We start from the raw sequence: 24,754 nt of genomic DNA, 5'->3' as shown, positions 1-24,754 counted from the left end.
GAATTTTTTCTTTTTCCAATTTCTTTCCATTAGATGACACAATCTTTACTATGTCATGCTGTTCATCTCGGATGACATATACACATACAAACAAAAAAACTGCAAATAGATGGTGACCAGTAATTCAACAATTTAGTTATGGCTCATTTACCAAGAAGAAGGTGGAAGATTGACAACTTGCACACACGAACATTAATTTGCTAACCGATTGCGAAATAGCCAAATGAGTGAAAATTTTCTATTTTCTTTTTTTTTTTTTGGATTGAAAAAGAACTGACCACAATGATGATGATGATGATGATGATAATAATGCATATGAACAAATGAGAAAAAATGAATAGAAGTAGCTGACCGAAAAAAAAAGTGATGAAGATTATAATCATTAACGATAAATGAACATAAGTTCATTGAATTCATTCATAAACCAATTCATATTTAGCAAATGGACACGTTTTTTTTGCAGTTACAACTAGAAAAAAAAATCGATCAATTCGATTTAATATTTATAGGAAAAAAAAATAAAATTAATGGTCAATCTCGTGATGATAATTCAATGCTGAAATCATTATTGTTTATTTCCATCCGATTCCATAATGCCCGTAATGATTATAATGATGATGATGATGATGATGATAATTATAATGACCACGATGCTCACCACACCATCTAATGAAGGAGCAAGAGAAAAAGAATTTTTTTTTGTTAATTAAACAAAATGGAAGCGAAAATCAATAATAGAAAAACTACGATATATACATGTGTGTGTGTGTGTGTGATCATTCGTATGAATGCATTTATCTATCACACATGTATACACTTGCAATTTCATTCTATTTCATTGCAACCATTGCTTTCATCATTATTACCAACACAACCATCATCGACCATGATAGGATCTATATATTTCACGATCTAGATCGTGGCCTGGGCCACCATTGATGCTATGCTATACATATCATCTCTCTCTCTCTGTGTGTGTGTATACTGATTATAATGATGATTATGTCTAATGAATGAGAACCTGTTAATTGAATATTATATTTGCAGCTCATTTTCGGTCTAATTAGCTTTGGCTAACATTTTTTTTTCTGTTGGCGGGGAATGCAGCAAAGAAAAAAAATATACATTATCTTTCCAACTAATCTCATGGCAGTTCATCTAAAATTGATAATTTTTTTTTTAAAATATATTATCAACAGCCAAGTGGTAGTTCGTAGCATCATCATTATTATCATTCATATAACGTAATGATAGGATATATGGAATGGCATGTCATCACAAGCAATTAATTAACTAATTTATGGACAATTCATTTTTGATGGAATTTTTTTTTTTTTGCTAGCCACACATTTTCGCCTTGTGTGATTTTGATTTGATGAAGGATATGGCTTCTTCATATTGGCCATTTGAATCATGATTGTCATGAAGAAGAAGAAGAAGAAGAAAAAGACGAAGAGAAAACAAAAAATTCAATTATCCCCGAATAACGAAATGATGATAATTGAAAAAAAAGAATGACGGACGAGGTTCTATTTTTTTTTAACATTTATTCATTCATTCATTCATTCAATTTATTTCAGCCATTCATCATGAATTGTCTAGATTGGCTTGAAAACAATTAAATAATTTAAATGTGTAATTTGAAAATGATGTCCATCGCTATCGTGTGAGTGTGAGTGTGTGTGTGTTGGTGCGCAAATTTTTTCCGCAAATCTTTTTTTTTCCTATTCTCGAATTGTTTTGCCGGCCTATGGCTTGTCGTTATTGAATAAAGTCACGACACACTCATCATTACAATCAAATATTTTCATTCTTTGAATTGATGATGATGATGATGATGATGGTCTCAACAACACCTCATAATCACGACTCTTCAACGAAAAAAAAGTGTTCAAATGTTGGCGATGGTGATGAGGTTTTTTTTCACATTCATTCATTTATTGAATGAACGAATTCATTTTTTTATTATTCCATTTATCTCGATCGAATGAATTCCTGAAGATCAAACGCCTTTTTTTATAGAACCATGAAAGTGCGATTTATTTTTTTTTATATTTTTTCAAATTCTCGCTTTACATGAAATTGGTTTGAATTTTCTCGTGCCTTTTTTTGTTATCAGCTTTTCCATAGCCACACCTTGTCATCGCTTGTTAAGCTTATAATTAATTAGCTAATTAATTAATTGTGCAAAGATAAGAGTTTTCTTCTTTTTTTTTATTTCATTATTAAATAACTATTGCCTGAATGGAACTTTTGATATGAAACATTTGATTCTATAAAAGACGACTACAACGAAATGACATATACACGATTACCAACTTGAAATGAAATGAATCAAGTTTTTTTTCCATTCTATGCATTTACTTTTTTTTCTTAAAAAAAAACTTTTTCATGCAATATTCTTGAATCGAAAAAAAACGTGCATCATCATCATCATCACATTATGACAAAGAAATGAATTGCAGCATCTTTGTTCATAAAATTTGGGCAACCGTTTTCTTTCATTGTTGATGACGACGGTCGTGGTGGGTAAATGAGCAATGATTTATGATTCCAAATTCTCAACAAACATTAAACGATTCATTATTATATAAATATATGTACACATGGCGTACATTATCGGATCTAATATTTTGGCCAAAAAAAAACTACACATCATTTAACTTCATCATTACCAGGGAGAGAGAAAGAGAGGGAGAATGAGAGATATGAAGCAATCGAGTATAAAAAAAAACGTTAATGAATTAATCAATTATATTCGTTGTTTCTAATTCTCCTAATTGTCTGTTCATTAGTAATGATAATAATAAAATGATTGAATAAGTTGATTATAATTTAATGAAACGTATATATCGTAGACAAATGCATAAAGCTCATTTCTTTTTTTTTTTTTTTGGTGCACATATCAGAGCATTTGATTGTAATTGTAATTGTAATTATTTTCAGTTAATTTTTGTTTTTTATTTCAATATTTACCATTTGTATGTGTGTACAATATGTTCATTCGAATGAAATGAATTAATATTTTCATATATATATACCTTTAATGAGATTGAATCAAAATGTTTATTGTGAATGATTCATAACAAAAAAAAAAAAAAATAAAAATTCGATTATAAATGAATTTGAATAATGTGGTTGATGTATATGGTTTCATATTTTTCTGCATTATCATCATCATCATCATAATCATTATCCATTTTTTTTTTTGATTGAATCAAACTATGAAGAAAAAAAAATTGATTCACTATTAAAGAACTTAAATGGCACGCGAATACAAATACCAATATCCGCATCGGATTGTATCATTGTCATAATTGTTATTATAATATAACAATAAACAAAATATTAATATATTCAATTTATGATCATAAATACGCGGCATGTGACTAGCCTGATGCTGACACTATGACCATTATGGCCACTCTATATTATGGCTTGATTCCGATTGCCATATTGATGATGATGATGATGATGATATGACATTCATGTGTATAGTAAAATAAATGTTTGAATGATTTGTTTCCATTCATTTATTCAATCGTATATATCCGATCATCATCATCATTGTCAATGTCATCGTGTCAATGGCCATAAAACTACATCAACGAATCGAACAATGAAAAAAAAACCGTCGGAAATCGCCACCTTTTTTCTCTCTCTCTCATTTCGTTTGCTTACTCTTCTTCCCCGTTGTGAGATTTACGTATACACACGACTTTCTTTATGACGATATCACGTCAAAATACTTGTTGGGTAAAAAAAAAATATTCATCTCATCATCATCATTATCATCATTATTCGTGATAATGAAACATTTTTTTTTATAAAAGCGAAACGAATTTGACCGGAATTTCTATTAACAATTTTTTATTATTATTATTATTATTTGCTCTTTTACTTTAATTTTTTTTCTGGTCATTTTTTGACTCAATGATTATTTGCTTAACCATCGAGTTTGATGATTAATCTGGAAAATTTTTCAGTTTATAAATCAAATCAAAATCGATTCAATTGTGGTCAACGTCACACACACACACACACACACATACACGGCAATATCAATGAAATTAAAATTAATATAAAAGCAGAATAATCTTCTTTAAGTAGAATAATACATTGTCCTTTATGTAATTTATTTCAAATGTGTGTAAGTGTAAAGAAATGTTCAAATATACAAATAATATTGATGGTTTAATAATAAGAATAATAATAATGGTGATGATGATGATGATAATGAAATGATAACTATGTTTGTGTGGAATGTGCGTATACCCGATCATAAATGTGTGTGTGTTTAAATGAATATTTCAAATAATATTGATGATGATGATATGTAATCAATTTACACTTACAAATATTTATATACAAACACACACACAACAAGTAAGTATTTAGAAAAAAAAAAATTCACAGCATACCATAATCGATAGGAATCAATGATCAATGATGATAATAACATAATCTTGAATGAAATATCGGAACGTTTACTTTGATATTTTCATTTGTATTTTTATTATTAATGTGTAATATTTATTTTTGTACAGATTTTGATGATTTTGATGTTGAATTTCGATGTATAGCTGAAGATGATGATGGTTCTGATGATGATGATGATGATGATTGTTGCAATGATACTGCATTCGTTGTTGATGTTGTTGTCGCCGTTTTTGTAGATGATGATGATGATAATTTATTGGAAGGTGTTATTGTTGTCGATAATGTATTTGAATGACTACTTGTCGTTGTTGCAGTTGTTAATGATGATGATGATGATGATGTTATCGATGGCGATGGCTGACCATAAGAATTAAGATTATGAAATGTTGCAAATATTGAATTTGCTCCGGTTTCAGAAGTAGAATTCGTATTTGTAGTCGATGAAGGTGGTGGTGCTAGTGGACAATTTTTATTACCACCATTCGGCTGTGCTTGATTACTGCTTGCTAATGCAGCAGCAGCGGCCGCGGCTGCAGCTGCAATATTGCCATTAAAACCAACAAATGGATGTCCATTTGGAAGGCCTGGAAATGGTCCAAATGGTCCCGGAAATGGTCGTGTTGATAGACGAAGTTTTTCAATTTCAGCTTCTTTCAATCGCTGTTCAAAAAATTAATTTAAATAAAAAAAAAATAACAAACATAGGTTAAATATTTGTTGACATTGTAATTTGAAATGCAAATCTTTTCCTCTTTCTAACTAATATTCACCTTTTCTTTAGCTCGACGATTTTGAAACCATATTTTCACTTGTGTTTCAGTCAGATTAAGACTATTAGAAAATTCAGCACGCTCAGCAATGGAAAGATATTGTTTATTACGAAATTTTCGTTCTAATGCCAATAATTGTTGTGTTGTGAACGGTGTACGAGGTTTTCTATTGCTTTTATGTTTTCTCAATGCACATTTCACAGGTATTCTTGGTGGATCACCAGGTTCTATGGAAAAAAAAAATTTAAAACATTATTTTACATCATAATCATTTGCATTAAAAGTTAATGACTTAGTAGACACATATTTTCATTAGAGCTAAAATTCAATAGACCAATGAATTTGTGCATGTTGATAGATAATCCAGGCATTCATGCATTAAAAGTTTGCTGTTTTACAAACACTACCATTATTTTGTTCATTGACTTTTTGGTGGATTATAGTTTTTTGTTGCCTATGTGTCTATGTGTGTATGGTGTTTTGTTGGCTGTTGCAAAAAAAAAAAGATTTGTAAGAAGCTAATTGTTAATTGATTGTCCAAGAGTTTTTTCTAAGGAAATACGAAATCTACATTTGTCAACCCATTCATGCTGACTAATCTTTGAACACATATTCATAATGTTCTGATAAATTGATTAAAACAAGCTGAACAATAGGATTAAAAAAAAATAAATTCGTTATTTCCTTAGAGACCGATCGGTCATTTTACAACCGGTATTGGCCATATTTTTATTGTTCAAATTGAAACTAAAATAATATGGAATTATTACAACTATACAAATGAAATTCACTTTGTCATTTTTAATTTGTTTGTGTATTTTTTTTACATGGCAATTTTTATTTAGATTACCAGAAGAAAAAAAACTGTTTTGACTGTCAAATTCTAATCAAATTTGATGAAATTTGTGTTTATAACAAACAAGAAATAATAACTATTAGCTAGATAATTTATTTGCCACCCAAATGTTTTCATATATAATATCTACAATAGAAATACAACTCAGATAGTAAAGGTGATCAATAATCATCATAAGCATACATATGAATATATACAATCTAAAGCTTGTTATAATTTTTAATGGAATGTTGCTTGCCAGGTTAAGCCATTATAACTTGTTCACTATTCAACACAACATAAACTTGATTCCACTTGAACTAAAAAGGAATCCAATATCATACTAAATGACCGATGACCATTTTTATCATCAACATCATCATGAAAAACATAATATTATAACTAGATTAACAAACTAATGATTTTTATGTGTGTATGTGTGTGTGCCCTGTGTGTCCATTTCATTTCAATTCTAGGAAACAAATCTTTTTCTCTTGGTTTATAGTGGAAACCACACACACACACACTTATTCATGAGCATAACGACATAAACATAACGACCAAATGGACCATTAATATTTTGAAATATTTTTGATGATGATTTTTTTTTGAATGCGTGTATTCTATTGTTAATTGTTTAAATGCGTGAGTGTATAGAGAGAATGAATAAATAAATTTTCTTTTTCATTTACGACCATAATTATTAATTTGTCTATTCATTATTATTAAGTTTTTATGCATTGTATTTTATTATATGTTTGTCTATTTGTTCTACATGGTTTTGAAACAACAGAAAACTTTAATAACTTTATTACTAAAAAACTTACTGTGTGATGGTGATAATGGGCCAGATGCCTGGGCAAGCCAATGATGAAATGGATTCAACGGATGTGCACCAGGAAGACCACCAAGACCATGATGTGGTCCTGCTGGATGTGGAAGCCATGTTGGTGGTTGATGTGTTGGTGGATGTCCACCACTTGATAATGTAGCTGCTGCTTGATGATGTAATGGTCCACCTGATATTAATGGATGTGTTTGACCATGTGTAGAAAACAATGGATGTGAACCCGGTGTCTGACTGTTGTTCAACATAATTCCATCAACTGAGAATCGATGTCTAGCCGCTGCTGCTGCTGCCAATTGAAGTTGTAATGCAGCCGACATTGAATCAACATTCATTTGATGTGTTAAATTCTTTGATGTTTGTTGACTATCGGAAGATTTATTAAATTCCGATGAAAATGGACTATTACTACGGCTATTCGGTGGTGATAGTTGATGTGATGGTGAAAGACTTGCACTTAGACGTGTAACCGAAATTTTTCTTTCTTGATTTCTATTGCTCATATCGACAGCTTCTTCTTCATCATCATCATCCTCATTGTCTTTGTTTATTTTTTCCAATGATGATTTGACAGCTGAATCTTCGGCCATTTCTTCGTCAATATCATCATCATCTTCACCTTCAGAATATGAGCAATTACGATTCACGTTAATTATCTTGTTTGAATCTTCAGAATGTTTATTATCTTCATTACTAACATTATCGCCACTACCAGCCAATAATGAAGCAACAGAAAAATTTGTTGATGGTTTTGTTTGTTTAGGAAGTGCATTACTATTCTGAGAACATTGTTGATTGGACAAATTGTTTGCTAAATTTAGATCATATTGTTGACCGTAGGGAAATGGAAATCCAAATGAAAATGAAAATTGATTCGGAAGACCTTGACCCAATGAATAACCATATAATTTGGCCAATTGATTTGGCATCGAATAATTCGAGATCGATGATACTTGATGAGATTTAACTGGTGGTGATGAAACAGAGATACGTTCATCATCATCACTATCAATTGATTTTCCATTACATGGAGAAGAGATCGGTGATGTTGAATGATTTGATTCGGCACTGACCGATAATGGTGATGAGCTAATTTCTCGAACATATTTTCCTACTTTATTTGACATTGTTGTTTCGGCTTGATTGACCGTTGAATTGAGCAAACTATTATGAACCATTGTCATTGGTGAGGTAGCTGTTAAGCTTTTATTCTGACTCATAATTTGTTGCGGATTCAGCTGAAATCGAAGTCTATCCTCATTGATTATTATATTATGATGATTATGATTATTAATACTACTTTGATTACTGTTACGATGAGAAATTTCAAAATGATTATGATAATGGGACCTAGTGTTGAAATTTAGTTCATTATTGAAAAACACTGGTTCTGCTAGATTTGCAGCTATCAACGTTTGTCCACTTAATTGCATCATTTAATAGCTAGCCGGCCACATTTAAAGACGATTAACGTTGTTGATGATGATGGTGATGATAATGATTATGATGATGAATATTTATGATATGATGGTAATGTAATTAACATCTGTATATTTGATGATGAAGATTTTCATACATACATTCACTTATATAAACAATTAAATAAAAATTTTCAAACTGGCAAACAAAAAAAAAAGAATTATTCAATTGTTATTCATCAAGAATTCTATATAAATAATAAAGATCACCAGAATGGTTGAAGGTAAACAAAAAGCAAAATCAAAATCAAAATGAATAGAGAGAAGAAATTTTCAACTTCTTTTATATTTCTACCAAAAAAAAAATAAAATGTTTGCCTGGTGTAATAAACACAGAGAATACAAACTGATGGTGATCAACGACAAATATTGAACGAGCAAAAAAAAAATCTTATAAATGAATACACAATCAAAGGAGGTACAAGATTCACACATACACAATATCAATGAATATCCACAAACATACACACACACACACACACACATACACCATAGCAATCCAAATTACATGTGTATAAACAATTCGTTTGCCTGTATATAATGAAAACCGCCTATTTGATGATACAATCTTGAATCGACCACTACAACATTCACAAACATATACTGTTTTTACTACGATATATATAATAGATATTTGCATTGTGTGTGTGTGTGTGTGAGTGAGTGAATGATGCACATTATGGACCGCCCAATTAAATATTATTTCATTGTGATATGGATACTGAAGGTGGATCCTAGTTTTTTATATATTCAAGTTTATTCTCTTTAGAATTTAAATATTTTCTCTGTGCTAGTTTGTTTGTTCCCTTTCAGTTCTCTTTCTCTCTTTATTATGTTTCCTTTCAATATCCATTCAAATCATTCATTAACTCAATTGATATTGATATTTATTTACTACAAAATACAACAAAAAAAACTTATGATACTTGGTTGTTGTTATTGTTGTTGATGCTATCTATGGTGGTTGTTGTTGTTGTTGTTTTTTTTCTCATCTTATTCTTCTTGTTCATTTTTATTTCTCTTTTTATATATTATATATTGTTGTTATTGTTATATGTGTGAATTTATTTCTGTTCGTATTTCAAATATAATATTTTGACGTTATATATACATACACTCTCTCACACATTAGACTTATTAGACGATTATTTGTCCAACATTAAACACACCATCATTGTCATTGTATAATCATCATCATCCATAATAACATCAAATAGAAAATGTAACCACATGTATACATGTAATGAAAAGTCTTACTACTACTGACCTTAGACTTGCAAGAATTGAGAGGTAGGGGAAAAATTACAATACAAAAAAAAATCAATTTTTTTTCGTATAAATCACAACCAAAAAAAAATGAAACTGACCAAACTGATTTTGCGCATTCATTCGATTTTTTTATCTAGTTTTTTTTTCTTTTGGATGATGTTGCTGCTAGTTGGAAGGATGTAGCCAGATTGTTAATGTTATAATAATTAAAAATAAAAAAATTTGATTCCGGAAACTCATCATCATACATGATGGCTAATGATGGCTAATGATGAGTAAAATAAAAAAAAGCAAGATAATTCACTATTTTGTATTTGAAGAAAACATTTAAAATGAAAAAGAATTGCACTATAGGTTGATTAATTAGTTCAATTTATGTCATCGTTTGTCATTCATTCATTATCGATTTACTGACTATATTAATCCAATCCAATACATGTTATTAAGTATTGATGACAAGTATGTAAGAAGCGAAGATGTTTTTTCATTATTTTTTTTTTATATATATCATCAAAATATTATGTGGATAAAATATTAAAAAAAAAGTAGAAAAAAAAGATTGAACTAGTCGTTCAATTAAGATGACATGTAATACTAAATATGTTTAAAAAAATAATTATTATGAAGATGATCATGAATGCAATCCATCATCATAAATGAATGAAAAATATTTTTCTCTTTTTTTTTTCTTTTTCATATCATCCACTACAAGTGTATATATATATTGGATTAATTCCGTAAATTATTCACAAATCATCAATTATTATTATTGATTTATCCGTCAATTACAATTGTCCATAACGAATTGATAGGCCATCATCATCATCATCATCATCATTATCAGCTACATCATATCAATTTCAATTGTCTAAATCATTCATTTTCTTCGTTGTCAGTTGGTAAAATAATAAATTTTTTTCTTTTCATTGCAAATGATGATACAAAAAAAAATAACGAATAGAATCATTATTATCATCATCATCAGGATCGTGTTGATCATCATTGACGAAAACCATTAAATGACGATTATCGATATTTGTTATTGTCATCATATATAGTAGCTAGTTGTTTTTTATTTATTATTGTCAGGTTTTCCAGGTTTTGTCTTTCTATAGTATAGTTTGTGATTAATTATTAAACCAAAATGATTGCTTATAGCATTGAAACAATAACAACAATAACAACAACAACACTTGCTAAAACACATATGGCGTCCATTGGTGGACATTGTCCACTAACTAACTAACTAACTATCAACAACAACAACAGCAGCAGCAGGATAGATAATCAATACACACACACACAGCAAGTGGTCCTCATCATTTCATCTTATTATTTGATCTCTATTCTATTATAGCCATTATCATTTCATCTTTATTTCATGTTTCTTATCTTAACAATGTCATTCATTTATTCTTTGTGTTGTTGTTAGATGAATAAAAAAAAATTTTTTTAACAAACAGCTTATCAATTGTTGCAAAGGTTTATAAATAAAAATAATAATATATATCTATCATTTGTTTGTCACCGTATGTCTTTATTTATTCTATATCAATAACTTTATCACAATGATGGACAAAATAAAAAAAATTCCACGAATCAGTGACGATGACAACCAAGAAACCCAAGTATTAATAACCCAAAGTCAATAATATTACTATTATAAGTTTTTAAAAGGTAAATAAAATATTAAATTTGGAACAAAGATAAAAAAAGAAAACCTACGATTCGGATTTGTATATTTTGATTCATATCATTTGAAATAAATGTGTTGTGTGTGTGTGTGGTGTGTGTACCGGTGTAATATGTTTATTTGATTTGGATCTTAATTTTTGTCATATAAAATTATGATTGTTTTGAATCAATCAAATTGATCTATTTTTATCTTTTAATTGGTGAATGGTGGACAACAAACACACACACACACAGAGATGGAATCAAGTCCCAATAAATGAAATTATGATACGAATCAATCTAAATTCGCATTTTATAATTAAAAAAAATGAATCATGATTATAATGGACGAAAATAGATTAAAAATTATAGAATTTGTTTTTGTTTTATTAAGTTATCTTTGCGGAAAAGTAAATTAAAATTGTCATTTTATGAAATTTTTTTTCTGTTTTTTTTATAGCATTTGATTCAATCATTTGATATGATGGTTGATTGCAATCAATCAATTAAAAAAAAAAAAAAAATTTTTGTTGTATCAATATTGAAGAATCGATAAATCTATTTTTCGGTAGCAGAAATAACCTAAGAAATATTTATTAGGAAACTGTATGATCTGTTTGTGTGTATCTATTATGACGTCTAACGTTTTATCGATTGATTCGATTGATGATCAAAATGACTTTCAAATAGCCGTTGTTGTTGTTGTTGTTGTTGTTACGTTGGCATTGTTTGTTTGTTTGTTATTGTCTACGATGATGATGATGATGATGATAATTAAACATTACTGAACAAATTTGTGTTTCATAAAGTTTTTATTAATAGAATGAATGAATAATGTTCGTGGCAACGGAAATCATCATTAGCAATCAAGTGATTGTTTGACTACTATAGTGACATTCGTGACAGATATTGATAGAAAGAGGGAAAATTGTGTGTTTTCTATTTTTTCGTTAACTATAAACTTAAAGTCTATACAAACATACATATAAACAAACAATTGACAAACTTAATAGATCAATTGTTTTCCTTTTTCTAATGATGATGATGATGAAAACGAATATTGTTTTTGATTTCATTTATGATTTTGTTTTTTCGTAGAAAAAATTTTAAAAAAACAAAAATCTCAAATATTAATGTTTCAAAAACAATTAAATTAAAGAAAATTCTAGAATTTATTATTGACACAATAATGAGAGGCAATAGGAAAAATCAAAAAAAAATTTAGAAAAAAAAGAATCAATCACTTGATTTTTTTTTGTATCGACCATAAATGTCCATAATTGACGTGAGAAAATGATTGTTGAATTTTTTTTTTATTCTTCATGAATCAATATAATACATTACATTACTCAAGGGGATAATACACATGTAACATTTTGTTATTTGGAACCTGTGAACAAAATTTAATATATTGATGATGATGATGATGATGACAAATCTAGATCCATAATATCGTGTGAATGAAAGCTCTCATGAGACTTGCAAAAGTTCTTCGTTTTTTTTTTTTGGTTGAAAATGACAAAGAAAAATTTTTTTTTGTTCATGTGTGTATGGTAAATAAAAGAGAGAAATCATTTTGGCAACAACAACAAAAAAAAATACCGAAAACAACTTGAAATTAATAACATTTTGTACATGTTGTGGTTGTTGTAATAATTATGATCATCATCATCATCGATGATGATGATCATCTTGTTTGTAACGATTGGTTACAGTCAATTAAATTGAAAAAAATTTGAATAAGAAAAACAACATGCATACTGTTCAATCGATTGCGGAATTCTCACTGAATAATCATAATCATATATAGAGAGCAAAAAATCAAAACAAAATAAAATCCGAAATGACATAAAACAATTATTGTTGGTGATATTTTCCATTTCTGATTCATTCAATCATTCAGTTTTTTTTCTTGATTTTTGAAACTAAACTATAACTTTGTTTTTTTTTTGTTTTCATTTAGCACCAGTCATTATTTTACTAACGATTCTGGTGATTGATTATATTTTCTTGTTTGGTTTCTTCTTTTTTTTTTGTTGCTCTCTATTGTACGTTTCATTTCCACACGCTGTCTTTCGGCCAATAGGTCATTATGGAATACACATATATACAAAACAACACGCACACAAACGTTTGGATTGTATGTTTTAACAAATAATGTATGGAGAGAGGAAAAAAAAATCTCCGATGAATTCTGTTTACCAATAATAATAATGATGATGATGATAATATAGAGACGCAAACACACACACAAAACTTATTATTATTTGTAGACGTGTGATCGATATTCTATTTTATCATTATAATGTTCAATGTATATATATTGTTGATCATTAGTAAGAATTGAAGGCAGAATAGTTTTTTTTCCATTGTTGTTGTTGTTGTTGTTGTGAGAAAATCGATTAAAACAAAGACTGTCTTGATATTGACCAAATTGATTCGAAATATTTAAATTGAAATAATCGAATTTAATGAAAAAAAAATTTTTGGTTAAAAATGTTCAAACTTTATATAATTGGTTAGATTTGTTTCGTTGTATTGTGTGTTCATGTGTGTGTGTGTGTGGTATTCATTATTCATAAATGAATTTTTGCGGTTTCGTTTGTTTGATTGTTGCGGCTTTAAATTCTTTGACTTGACACGCGTTTAGATTAGAGAAAGTGAGTTATTGATTTTGTTCATTCATCTGTTCATTGGATTCATTTTCTTACATTTTTTTTTTGACATCTTGTTATGACCATAAACCAAAACGAATTCTCCCCTACATAAACAAACAAAAAAAATTTAAACATTTGACACATGTAAATCAATTACTTTATTTTTCAATTTTTTTTCTATCCTCTTCTTCAAACGGATTACATTTTTTTTTTCTTCTTCTTCATTTGATTCAATTGATTGGTTTGTATGTTTGTTTGTTTGTTTTTCTTGTACATATTTACATTCAGAATTCAATCAATGAATTTTAATATCAGCCTGTCAATATGTTGTGTGTTGTGTGTCAATAAGTCCAAATCAATCAATTTTTGCAAATTTGTTTTTTGCCACGTGCACTTATGCTATAAGAGACTATCTGATTAAAAAAAAATTCTTCTTTTTTTTGGAACTTGTTAAACACTTTGTGACTATAATCTGTTCAATGTCTAGCTGTCAATGTCCACCACCACCACCACCACCAATATGGTTGTGTATATGGATTCAAGCAAACTACTTTGATTGACTGAATGACTTCCATTTTTTTTTATTATTCGTTTTTGTTTCTGGTCATAGTACGTTGTTTGTCATTTTTTTTCATATTTCCACAAACAGGTTTTATGCGTTGACATTTTCCATTTATCGTATAAAATGTTGTCACCATTATATATATATACTAGAGAAAGAAAGAAAGAAAGAATGAGGAGAAAAATGTCATATACATTGACAGGCAGCATACCTTCGTATCAATATCTCTTTTGTTTCTATACTAAACTGTATTGTTCATATAATAATCGAAAAAAAGAAAAAAAATCAAAATCCTTGTTCTTTCCCGGTATATATGTGTGTGTGTGTGTGTGTGTGTGTAAACCGGATTTTGGGTACCATTTGTCACATAATTTGATTTTGAAGCTTGTTTTAATTGGATTTTTGTCACTATACATGTTCTCCTGTGTGTTTACGTTATGTATGATTTTCATTGTGTGTGTGTGTGTGTGTGTTAATCTTCTTATTCATTATTCAAATATTTTGCTTTCAAGAAAGAAAACTTTTACTTTTCGCTCCCGGTGATTTTTTTTATTCATTCGTTGATCCACCAATAATAACCATAACAACAACAACAACAACAATATTATTTTAATATATTAATAATGGGTGAGGCAAAATGATCAAAAAAAAACCTCAATAATGTATTACCACAAGTCACATTTAGTCAATATTGGTGGCTCAATGTTTTGACGTTGTCACACAAAGGCACCATAGAACCAACCAACCAGGAATCAAATTATTGTTACTGTTTACAATTATTCATGAATTTTAATTGTACATTGTATGAATCCAATCAAAAAAATTGGTTTTTTTTGTCCGAATAAAAAATAAATTGATTTTTTCACTTTGAAATCCGTTGAAATTCAATTTTTTTTTGTTTTGTTTTGTTTACAATGATTGGTCATTTAGACATGGCAATGATTTATAATGTAATAGAATAAAAGCATATGCTAGTGTTATTTTAAATCAGAATATCTAGACACGTGACACGATAGAATCGGGTTGAATGGATGGCAAGGATTTTATTTAGGAAAAAAAAGGATGATATCAATAATTGTTAAATCTAATAAATGAATTATTATCATCAACATGGTTAATGTCAGGCATGTTTTTGTTTTGTTTAAAAAAACGACATTTTGATAACGACATTGTGATCGGATCATAGAGGATCAACATAGCCATATAGAGGATTGATTTGATTTTGATTCAAGCTCAATTTAAATTAAATTTAGAAAAAAAAATTATGTTCCATGAAGAGATTTAATTTTTTTTTTGTAAAATGAAAATTATCCACAATCCTCACCGCATGCTAATAAATCGTAAATCTATATGATAGATTACATTGTAATCCTTGCTTTAAATGGTTAAAATAAAATAAAAAAAAAATCTTTTGTCATCAGTTTTCTCTGTGTGTCTGCGTATGTGTGTTGCTCTACTTTTTTTTGCCCTCTGATACACGTATGATATATGATTGCAAAATGGGTTCGAAATGATTCATGTTGGATCACAAAAACTAACCAGAAAAAAAATTTGGTTTTTGTATAGTTACGAAATTTTTTTATTTTATTCAAAATTAATCACATCTGCCTTACTGTTGTTGTTGTTGTTGTTGATTATTTCAAATTGTCATTCATATATATTCAATCCGGTGTGTTTGTGTCAGGAAACAATTAGAATAAAATTTTCCAGGAAAAATACTAATCCACTTTAAGCTTTGTTTCATTTTAAAATTTATTTGTTCTTTATTTCAATCGGAAATTGTCTCATTTTCCTCTGGTTTCAGCTTTAAAAATTTATTAGAAACCATTATAATGATTATGGTGCATGTTTTAAAAAAAATAAATATGTCATTCAATATACTCAATTTTTTTCTTGATCTTCTTCTTATTGATCAACTTATACATATTTTTTTACAACTTGTACAAAAAAATTAAGAGTCCATTTCAAAATCAACAAAGAAAAAAAAATTAATGACACAAAGGCCAAATGGCTATCATAAGACATGTCAAAATGAGAGAGAGAGAAAAAAATTTCCCAGTTTTATATGGCAAATTTTTTCCACTTTATCCAAAATTGTCATGGTATGGTGACAAATTTTTTTTTTTTTTGCAAAAAACAAAAAAAAAGTTGATTATTTTATTCAAATGAAAAAAAATCTAGCCAAAACTATCGTAGCGATGACGATTATTAATTGTACAAAAAATTACTGAATATAAATGAATGAATGGCTGCTTGTCTTTTCATTTTTCACTTTGGTTTTCCGTGTGTGGTTGATGGGTTTGTGTTTTGTTTAATGATGGGCATTGACAGCGGTGGCAATGATTATAATAAATATGATTAATGTAGCGAAACCATGATGATGATAATTACCATTCATTTGACCCGATGAATGAGAGTGATGATCATATGAATAATAGTGCAAACTTAAAGCTCACATACACACACACACAATATAAACACATTGTACAGTCGTTTATTGTTGTATGGATAGCAAATACTAACTGTTGAATCTAAAACACACACACACAGAGATTGAATGTTTGAAAAAAAACCAAAATGAAATTGAAAGAATTTTTTTTCCACGTTATTGATAAACAATTCATTTAAATAGATTATCATTGTATGTCTATTTATTATGACAAATGTTTCAAATGAAAATTCAATAATTTAATAATGTGAAAAAAAATGAAATTCTTAAATCAAAAGAAAAAGAATTCCAAATCGGATGAATATCATTCATATATTCATAAATGTCATGACAATGAAATTAAATGATTTATCATCATTATTATTATTAAACAACAAAAAAATTCTATAGCATCATTCATTTTATTTATTATTCTCCATTAGAATAATATTAATGTCTTTCTCTCTCTCTCTCCCATAGCTTTTATAAGTTTTTTTTTGTTATTATTATTATAGCTAATTAATACCTATTGCCATAGTCATTCTTCATTATATATATATTTTCTATTTTACATATATTATAAGCATCGCTATAGCGAAGCCTTAAGGCAACAACAGAAAAAAATGCCAATGTTTGCACTGCATGTGTATGATTTGTGTGTGTGTGTGTCTGTGTGTGTGTCAACAATCATGATGTTGATGATGATGGATGTGTAGATTATCATCATAATAATAATTTGAATATAACTATGGAGAGAGAGAGAGAGAGAGAGAATGGAATGAACTAAAATGTTGACTTTGATATCTGGAATCCCACTGTGTGTGTGTGTGTGTGCGAGAAATAGTGAATAGAGAAAGATTGAACGATCCATTTATATATATTTAAATATAACTTACAATTAGAGTAAATTAATAATCAATAAACAATTTTTTTTAGGTTATTGATTATCATGGTTTTTTTTTGCAAAAGACAGTTTGTTACAGGTTTGTTTGTTTCTTTGCTTTCACATGCTATTTGAATGATTATCATTATCATCATTTTGATTGTCTTCATCAATGATCATTATCAATCATCGTAATTATTATTAATTGTTTAATTTAGTCTTGATTTGCATTCACATATATGATGCATTTCAAAATTAAATTCAACAACACAAATTCATTCATTTAAAAAACATTAAATCCGGAGAAAAATCCTTTTTTTTGCGTAGATAATTAACGAACAAAAACAAAATGCTTGTCTATACAGATGGTTTGAACATGTTTATTTGTGATTGTATAAATTGATTACGATGATGATGATGATGCCATCGAACTTTGAAAAAAAACATTATTTCAAAAATCAACTGAAAGATCATTTAGAAACATTTACAAAATAATAACTTGTTTGTATTGAATGAAATGATTTCAATCAATGAATAGAATAATTCAATTAATGAATGAATGAAAACATTGATTGAAACATAGTATTGTACTAGCGAATCCAATTGTCATACAACACATTTTCCATTATCATCATCATCATTATTATTGAATTTGTCTATGTAGTCATTCAAATCAAATGATTACTGATCAAATCAAATGTCATTTTTATCGAATAAAATTTTGGTTTGTAAATAAAAAAAAAATAAAATATTTTAATGATTGAGCAAAGTATGTGTGTGAATTGATGGCGATTGTGAATGACCATGATTTTTTTTCTCTACTCGTCATCATAATCATAATCATACGAATATTCAAACATTATTATCCTTATGCAGCAGATGTGTTTGAAATTTGACCTAATCTATTGTCGATGTGCATATTTGTGTGTGTGTGTGTGTTGTTACTGGTCCAATAATAATATTTTGACATTTTTGTGGTTATTCATTGGAATCAAATCAAAAAAAAAAGAGAGAACAAAATGAAGCACACATTATTACAATAGCCTGGTTGTCACTATTGTATATCAGCGTGTATGTGTGTGTGTGGTATGGATCATGGTTAATCTTATTAAATACGGTTGATTGGCGCTCACCGAAATGAATATAGAGGAAAAAAAAGAAACACTCTACTTTTAGGTTAAAAGCTCATCCGTTCCACTAAAGAATCAAAATAACAACAACCAAACAAAAACAAAATCGATGATCGTTGACACAATATAAAAGTAGTTATTTATTCATTTGTATTTGTATTATTATTGTTGTTTACTTGACTTTTTTTTATCGGATGTTCATATAAATGAATACCACAACAACAATAAAGAATAAACAATATTGCGGATATTCATTACCATGATTTTTGTTGATGATGGTTGAATGTGATTTTTTTTTTGCTTTACCAAAATGAGATAATAGTATATAATAGTATTCAATCAATAAACAATAAACATGTTTTTTTTTATAGAAAGATTTTCATTTATTGATAAATTATCCTCAATGCCTGTTGATAAGTTTTGTAAGTGGAAAAAGAGAAAGAGAGAGAGAGAGAGAAAAAAAAGACTATAGTCCTCGAGGCAAACTGTGAATGAACAACCATCTATGTATAAAAGACGATGACATCAGCTATTGTTATATTTGCAATTTACTTCGCTTCATATATCAAAAAAAAAAAAAAATTAAATCAGCTTTTTTTTCTCGAAAGAACAATAAATAAATGTTCATCGTATGATGATGATGATGGTGGTTATTACCTTATTGATTAATATATATATACCACCTATATTTTATCTTTAAATAACAACAAAAAAGCATAAAAAAAAATACAAACACGCCCCATTTTTTTATTCACTCACAATTGACAATGTTTTTTGTTGTTGTTGTTGTTGTCATCGATGAAATGTTGCTAATTAAAAATTATTTACCATGAACCCAAACATTGGATATATACAATGATTATGTATCACAAATAAACATCAATCAAGTAAGTAAACGGTTATCATAAAGAATGGATTATAATGAAATTATTATTATTTGGCCACAAACCGTAGAACCGTATAGACACCAGTTCATTATCAACATGATAATGAAAGATATAAAAAAGGTACTTTTTAAAACTTTGGTTTTGTTGTTGTTGTTGTTATTGTTATTGTTGTAGTTGTTGTTCAAGTAGTAAGTATATATACAATAAGTTTGTCGAACATAATATAACGAATCTATTGTTGTCTGATCTTTGGTGATCTTGTCCCCATCGCTTATTGTTGTTGTTGTTGTTGTTGTTCGATGTTGTCGTAATGTGAAAAATGAGAATAATTTATTACCTAAAAAAAACTAGTGTCATTTTTTTTTTTGGTTATTGTTATTGTCATTCACAGATTTCAATAAACTAATGCCGACGGTTGTATTCGAATCCTACTTTGGTTTGAATTGTTAGTGAAAAAAAAATGAAATGAAATGAAAGATTTTTCAAGATTATTTATAAATTACTTGATCAAGGTGCTTTTGTCCATTATTATTATCACGAATTATTTTTTTTTTTAGTGTTGTTCCAAATGGGCTTTATGAGGTAAAAAATGATATGTTGTTGTTGTTGTTTTGTTATCGTTTATAATATAAGTAATTTATATCTTTTATAGATTACATTGATAATGATGATGATGGTGTCATCCGATTTCCGATTTTTTTCCAAAAAAGAGAGAAACTTTTTTAAAAATTTAAATTTGTCGTTCATTATTCCGGAAGTTTTACCCAAGATTAATCGCATCCTCCTCATTTTTTAATATCTTGTACATTTTTGCCTTGTCAAATCAATATAAAAAAGAGAGAGAGAAAAAAAATAAATAAAGAGCCTATGGCATTTTAAAATTCAAATCAAAATGTGTTACCTTTACCATTCCTATCTGCAATCATCAAACAAAACAAAAACACTACAACAACAACAACAACAACAAAAAATATTGAAAAATTTCAGCAATAATACTTTTACCATTTTAAAGGAAGTTCAATTTTTTTTCGATGTCAACCATTCTTATTGCCTGAATAAGTGAGATAAGGAGAGAGAAAAAAAAACATTCACAAATAACACAAATGGTGTGACATGTCAACCACTTTTTACAATCAATTTTGAATTTTCTTCTTTTTTCAAAAAAAAAAAAAAAAAAAAATTTTTTTTTTACCTGACCTGACAAATACTAAATCTATTTATTTTCTTGTTTGATTTTTTTTTACCATTTGATTATGATTGCTCATCGACTCAGTAAGTATGAATATCTGATATATTTGAGACAACTGAGTAATGGGATATTCCCCCATATATCGTTAGTTACAAAGTTACAATCATTGGAATTAAATGTTGAATATAATATTGTCGAAAATGTTCACACTGATTCATATCATAACAATTTTCATTCATATATCGGTTTTTTTTTCATCTTGTCTTTAGTCATGTAATATAAGAAGTTTGATATAGATGAATAATGTAATGAATATAGTGAAAAGTAAAATGAAAAAAAAATTGTGAATTTGCTGTTGTTGGGAGGTGGGTGTGTTTGTGTGTGTGTGTGTGTCTAAGTGAATAAAATTGACTATATCTATTCGACGACAATGACGACGACAACTTTGTAACGACGGCAACAAAAAAAAAAAAAAAAAAAATGAACAAACGTTGACGATGATGAAAACAATAGATGATAACTGAACAACAACAACAACAACAACAATAAAGATGATCGAACAATTCACAAAAAAGTCAAATCTATTGGATTGTACGATGTATTATTATATTATATGTTTGTACCTTTTTGGATCAATGACAGAGACCATTGTATTATCATCATAGATATATGGTGTTTGCCTACTTGACACCTACAATGTGTGTGTGTGTGTGTATGTTTACTATAATGGTAGCCATTTTTCTTTAAATAATAATAAGTCCTTCAGCTTTGATTGACTTTTTGTTCTACCATTGTTGTTAATATAAATGGAACCACACAGTGGCGGCAATGAAAATATAAAGAAAGAAAAATGATCCAAATTGGATATCAATATGGTCTGGGTCTGTTTTCTTTTTTTTCTGATCTATGAATTTTTTTTTCTTTGGCATTTTTTTTTATTTAAATTTAATATGTGTGGAGATTACTTCTTTCTATCAGAGTTTGAGTATGAGTGTGTGTTCACGCATTAATTTTTATATATTCACTCATCTTTGTATATACTGAGTACTTGACTTTGTTTCATTCATTTTTCAAAAAAAAAATCATTCATTCATTCATATGAATTGAATTGAATTGAATTGCATTGAATAGAATTCAAAAATTGTGTATTCGATTCAATTCATTTCTCATTGACAGCTTTTCATTACTCGTGTTTGTGTTTGCAGGAGTTTTTTTTTCTCTTTGTCACAAGTTCGGGGTTGTAGTCGTTGTCGTTGTCATCGTCGTAGTTGTTGTTGTTGTTGTTGTATACACCAGCACCGGTATTACCATTTGTCCCAAAGGCCATTATGGCCACTTCATTTGAGACATTTTTTTGTTGTTGTTGTTGTTGTTGTTGTTATTATTGTTTGTCCACCGTTTTTTTTCTGGTCAAATTTTTTCGTTGTCTGATACCAATACTCAAAATCGCTCTTGTTTTTATTACCAAAATGACATTCTATAATATGAAGTTTTATCATCATCATCATCATCATCAACAGCAGCCACAGATCAAAAAGAACTGCAACAAAAAAAAATTCAAAAACATTAAAGTGAACAACAACACTTCATCGTACAATAGATCAATTCATAATTATTTACCATTTTTCAAAAAAAAACTTACTGTTGTTCGCACTTATCGTTGTAGTTGTTGTTGTTGTTGTTGCTGTTAGAATGAAAAATCATCTTAATGGACTTGGACTTTTTTTTTCTTCTTGGTGATTGTTGTTTATTGTTACCTTCATTTTTTTTGAACTACTTCCCTTTGGCGACTAGTAACGTCTGGATTTTATTTTTTTTTAGTCTGAACCGACATTCGACTTTGGGACATATTTGAAAAAGTCAAAAAAAAATGAAAAAATCAAATCAATGGTGTATCATGGTATGTTGTTTTTATTATGGAACTATACTATACTACTGTGGAACCATTGAAAACTCTCATCACACCTACCATTGTGTGTGTGTGTGTGTGTGAATTTCTCATTTTTTTCTTCTTCATCAACCATTTATTCGTCTATTCACGTGTAATAACCAACAATATAACAATAATAATAATAATAATAATGATAAATATCAAAAATAAAGGGGCCACATAATTCGATAAACAACGGAAAAAAAATTCAAATCAATAACTTTTGAGACTGTGTGATTCAAATAAAAAAAAATAGTTTACGGCTACTAATAATAGAATGAAAAAAAAGAAAGAAATAAGCATATATTGATATTCATTTAAAAAGTAATAAAAAATCAATTCATTTTGGTTGCCGGCAAATGGGCGATTTTATTTTTTGGTGAAGAATGAATGACCAGCGATAATAATTTATACATAATCCGATATATACACTCTTTATAAAACTACTATAGACCATCCACACACCCTCTCTATCTCACTGTTTTACACAATTTTCATTGACCATTTCGTATATTGTCAAATGAATAAACCATTCGGTGAAAAAAAAAGAAAAGAAAAAAAAACTTAATGAAATGAAATAATAATAATAAATAAGTAAGTCGAGTAAGTGTTAATTGTTCCATTGAGACCATGTCAATGTTTGCAAAAAAAAACCCTTATGTTGAAATTTTTTTTCCCTTTTCTGGTCAAAAAGAGACCAAAAAAAAACATATTCTCATCATCAACAATCGAACAATCATACTCACACAGCGTTCATGTTTCATCATGAACCTAGTTTATATCATATCCGATTAATATAATGTTACATACATACAATCCCGTAATATTGTAAATATTTTTTTCCCGTATTACCATTTGACTTTGTTGTTGTTGTTGTTGTTGATGGTTGTGAACCGTTCATTGATTATTATTCATATGTTATATAACCGCAATCGTCGTGTGGTCCAAAATCCCCAAACGTTTATGTGTGTATGGTGGTGATGATGATCGTTTCTCATATTTTGTGGAAATCGTGGGAACGAATCAAATTTGAAAAAAAATGTTGTGATATGAGAAGTGATGTTTTATATTTGAATTTATTTATTTTCTTACCTCGATTACATTAAATAATCTATGAATATAACAATCCATTGCGATCACACCACATCACTGTCATTACCATTAGTGGTTTTTGTGGGTTATTATTTTCGTATGTAAAGGAAAATAGAAAAAAAAATTAAAATGGATGTCAGTTATTGTACAAATCACTTACTTGACCGTTATAATTGTTGATATTATGATTTTTGATAGAAAATTAAATTAAAAACAACATAATCCAAATCATCATGGATTATAATTAAAATTTTTGTAATTTGACCAAGTTTTCCGGTTTTTTTTCATGGTTAATTTGGTAAAATTTTAATCTTTTGTTTAAAATTTTAAATTGATTTATTATTCATGTGTGTTGTTGGTACCACAAACACAAAGAATGAAAACGGAAAAAAAGTCAGTATACCAAGTTCAATTGGAAAAAATTACAATATCAAATTACTTGAGCAAATATTGTTTCTGGAATTGTTTTATTTTATCTCTATAACGAAAGAGAACGTTTGTTGTTGAGACATAAAAACACAAATACCCAAAATGGTTTTCATTCATTCATTATTTTTCTTGACCATTATTAAATCGTTCAACCAAACAATTTATACATTTTTTTTGTTGTTGAAATGTGTCATTCTTATTGTGAAAATATAAAAATGTTTTTTTTTCATTTTTAAATAATAATGCCATCTGGT

General features: G+C 28.2%; 1 protein-coding gene and 1 long non-coding RNA gene across 3 annotated transcripts; both read right to left on the bottom strand.

Moving 5' to 3' along the window:
- Positions 1-434: 434 nt before the first annotated feature.
- LOC124491780 (uncharacterized) lies at positions 435-8,844 on the bottom strand. 2 transcript variants are annotated; one of them, XR_012832527.1, is made up of 4 exons: positions 6,873-8,844; positions 5,211-5,437; positions 4,422-5,100; positions 435-666 (listed from the first exon to the last, which is right to left on the bottom strand). XR_012832527.1 is itself a non-coding variant. In XM_047054480.2 (3 exons), exons 1-3 carry the CDS (start codon positions 8,326-8,328, stop codon positions 4,534-4,536), a joined length of 2,250 nt encoding a protein of 749 aa, XP_046910436.2. In that variant the 5' UTR covers positions 8,329-8,762; the 3' UTR covers positions 4,099-4,533. The 2 variants fall into 2 exon arrangements, 1 of the variants encoding a protein (XP_046910436.2); XM_047054480.2 differs by lacking the exon at positions 435-666 and having other exon boundaries at positions 4,099-5,100; positions 6,873-8,762.
- A 13,883-nt stretch (positions 8,845-22,727) lies between these two features.
- On the bottom strand, positions 22,728-24,610 carry LOC124492043 (uncharacterized). The gene is made up of 4 exons (XR_006958995.2): positions 24,511-24,610; positions 24,232-24,382; positions 23,790-24,128; positions 22,728-23,245 (listed from the first exon to the last, which is right to left on the bottom strand). It is a non-coding gene; the product is annotated as an uncharacterized LOC124492043 (long non-coding RNA).
- Between the last annotated feature and the right edge of the window lie 144 nt (positions 24,611-24,754).

Source organism: Dermatophagoides farinae, chromosome 1 (genome assembly GCF_024713945.1).
Source record: "Dermatophagoides farinae isolate YC_2012a chromosome 1, ASM2471394v1, whole genome shotgun sequence".
NCBI classification, from domain to species: domain Eukaryota; kingdom Metazoa; phylum Arthropoda; class Arachnida; order Sarcoptiformes; family Pyroglyphidae; genus Dermatophagoides; species Dermatophagoides farinae.
This window is presented reverse-complemented; position numbering and strand designations above follow the sequence as displayed.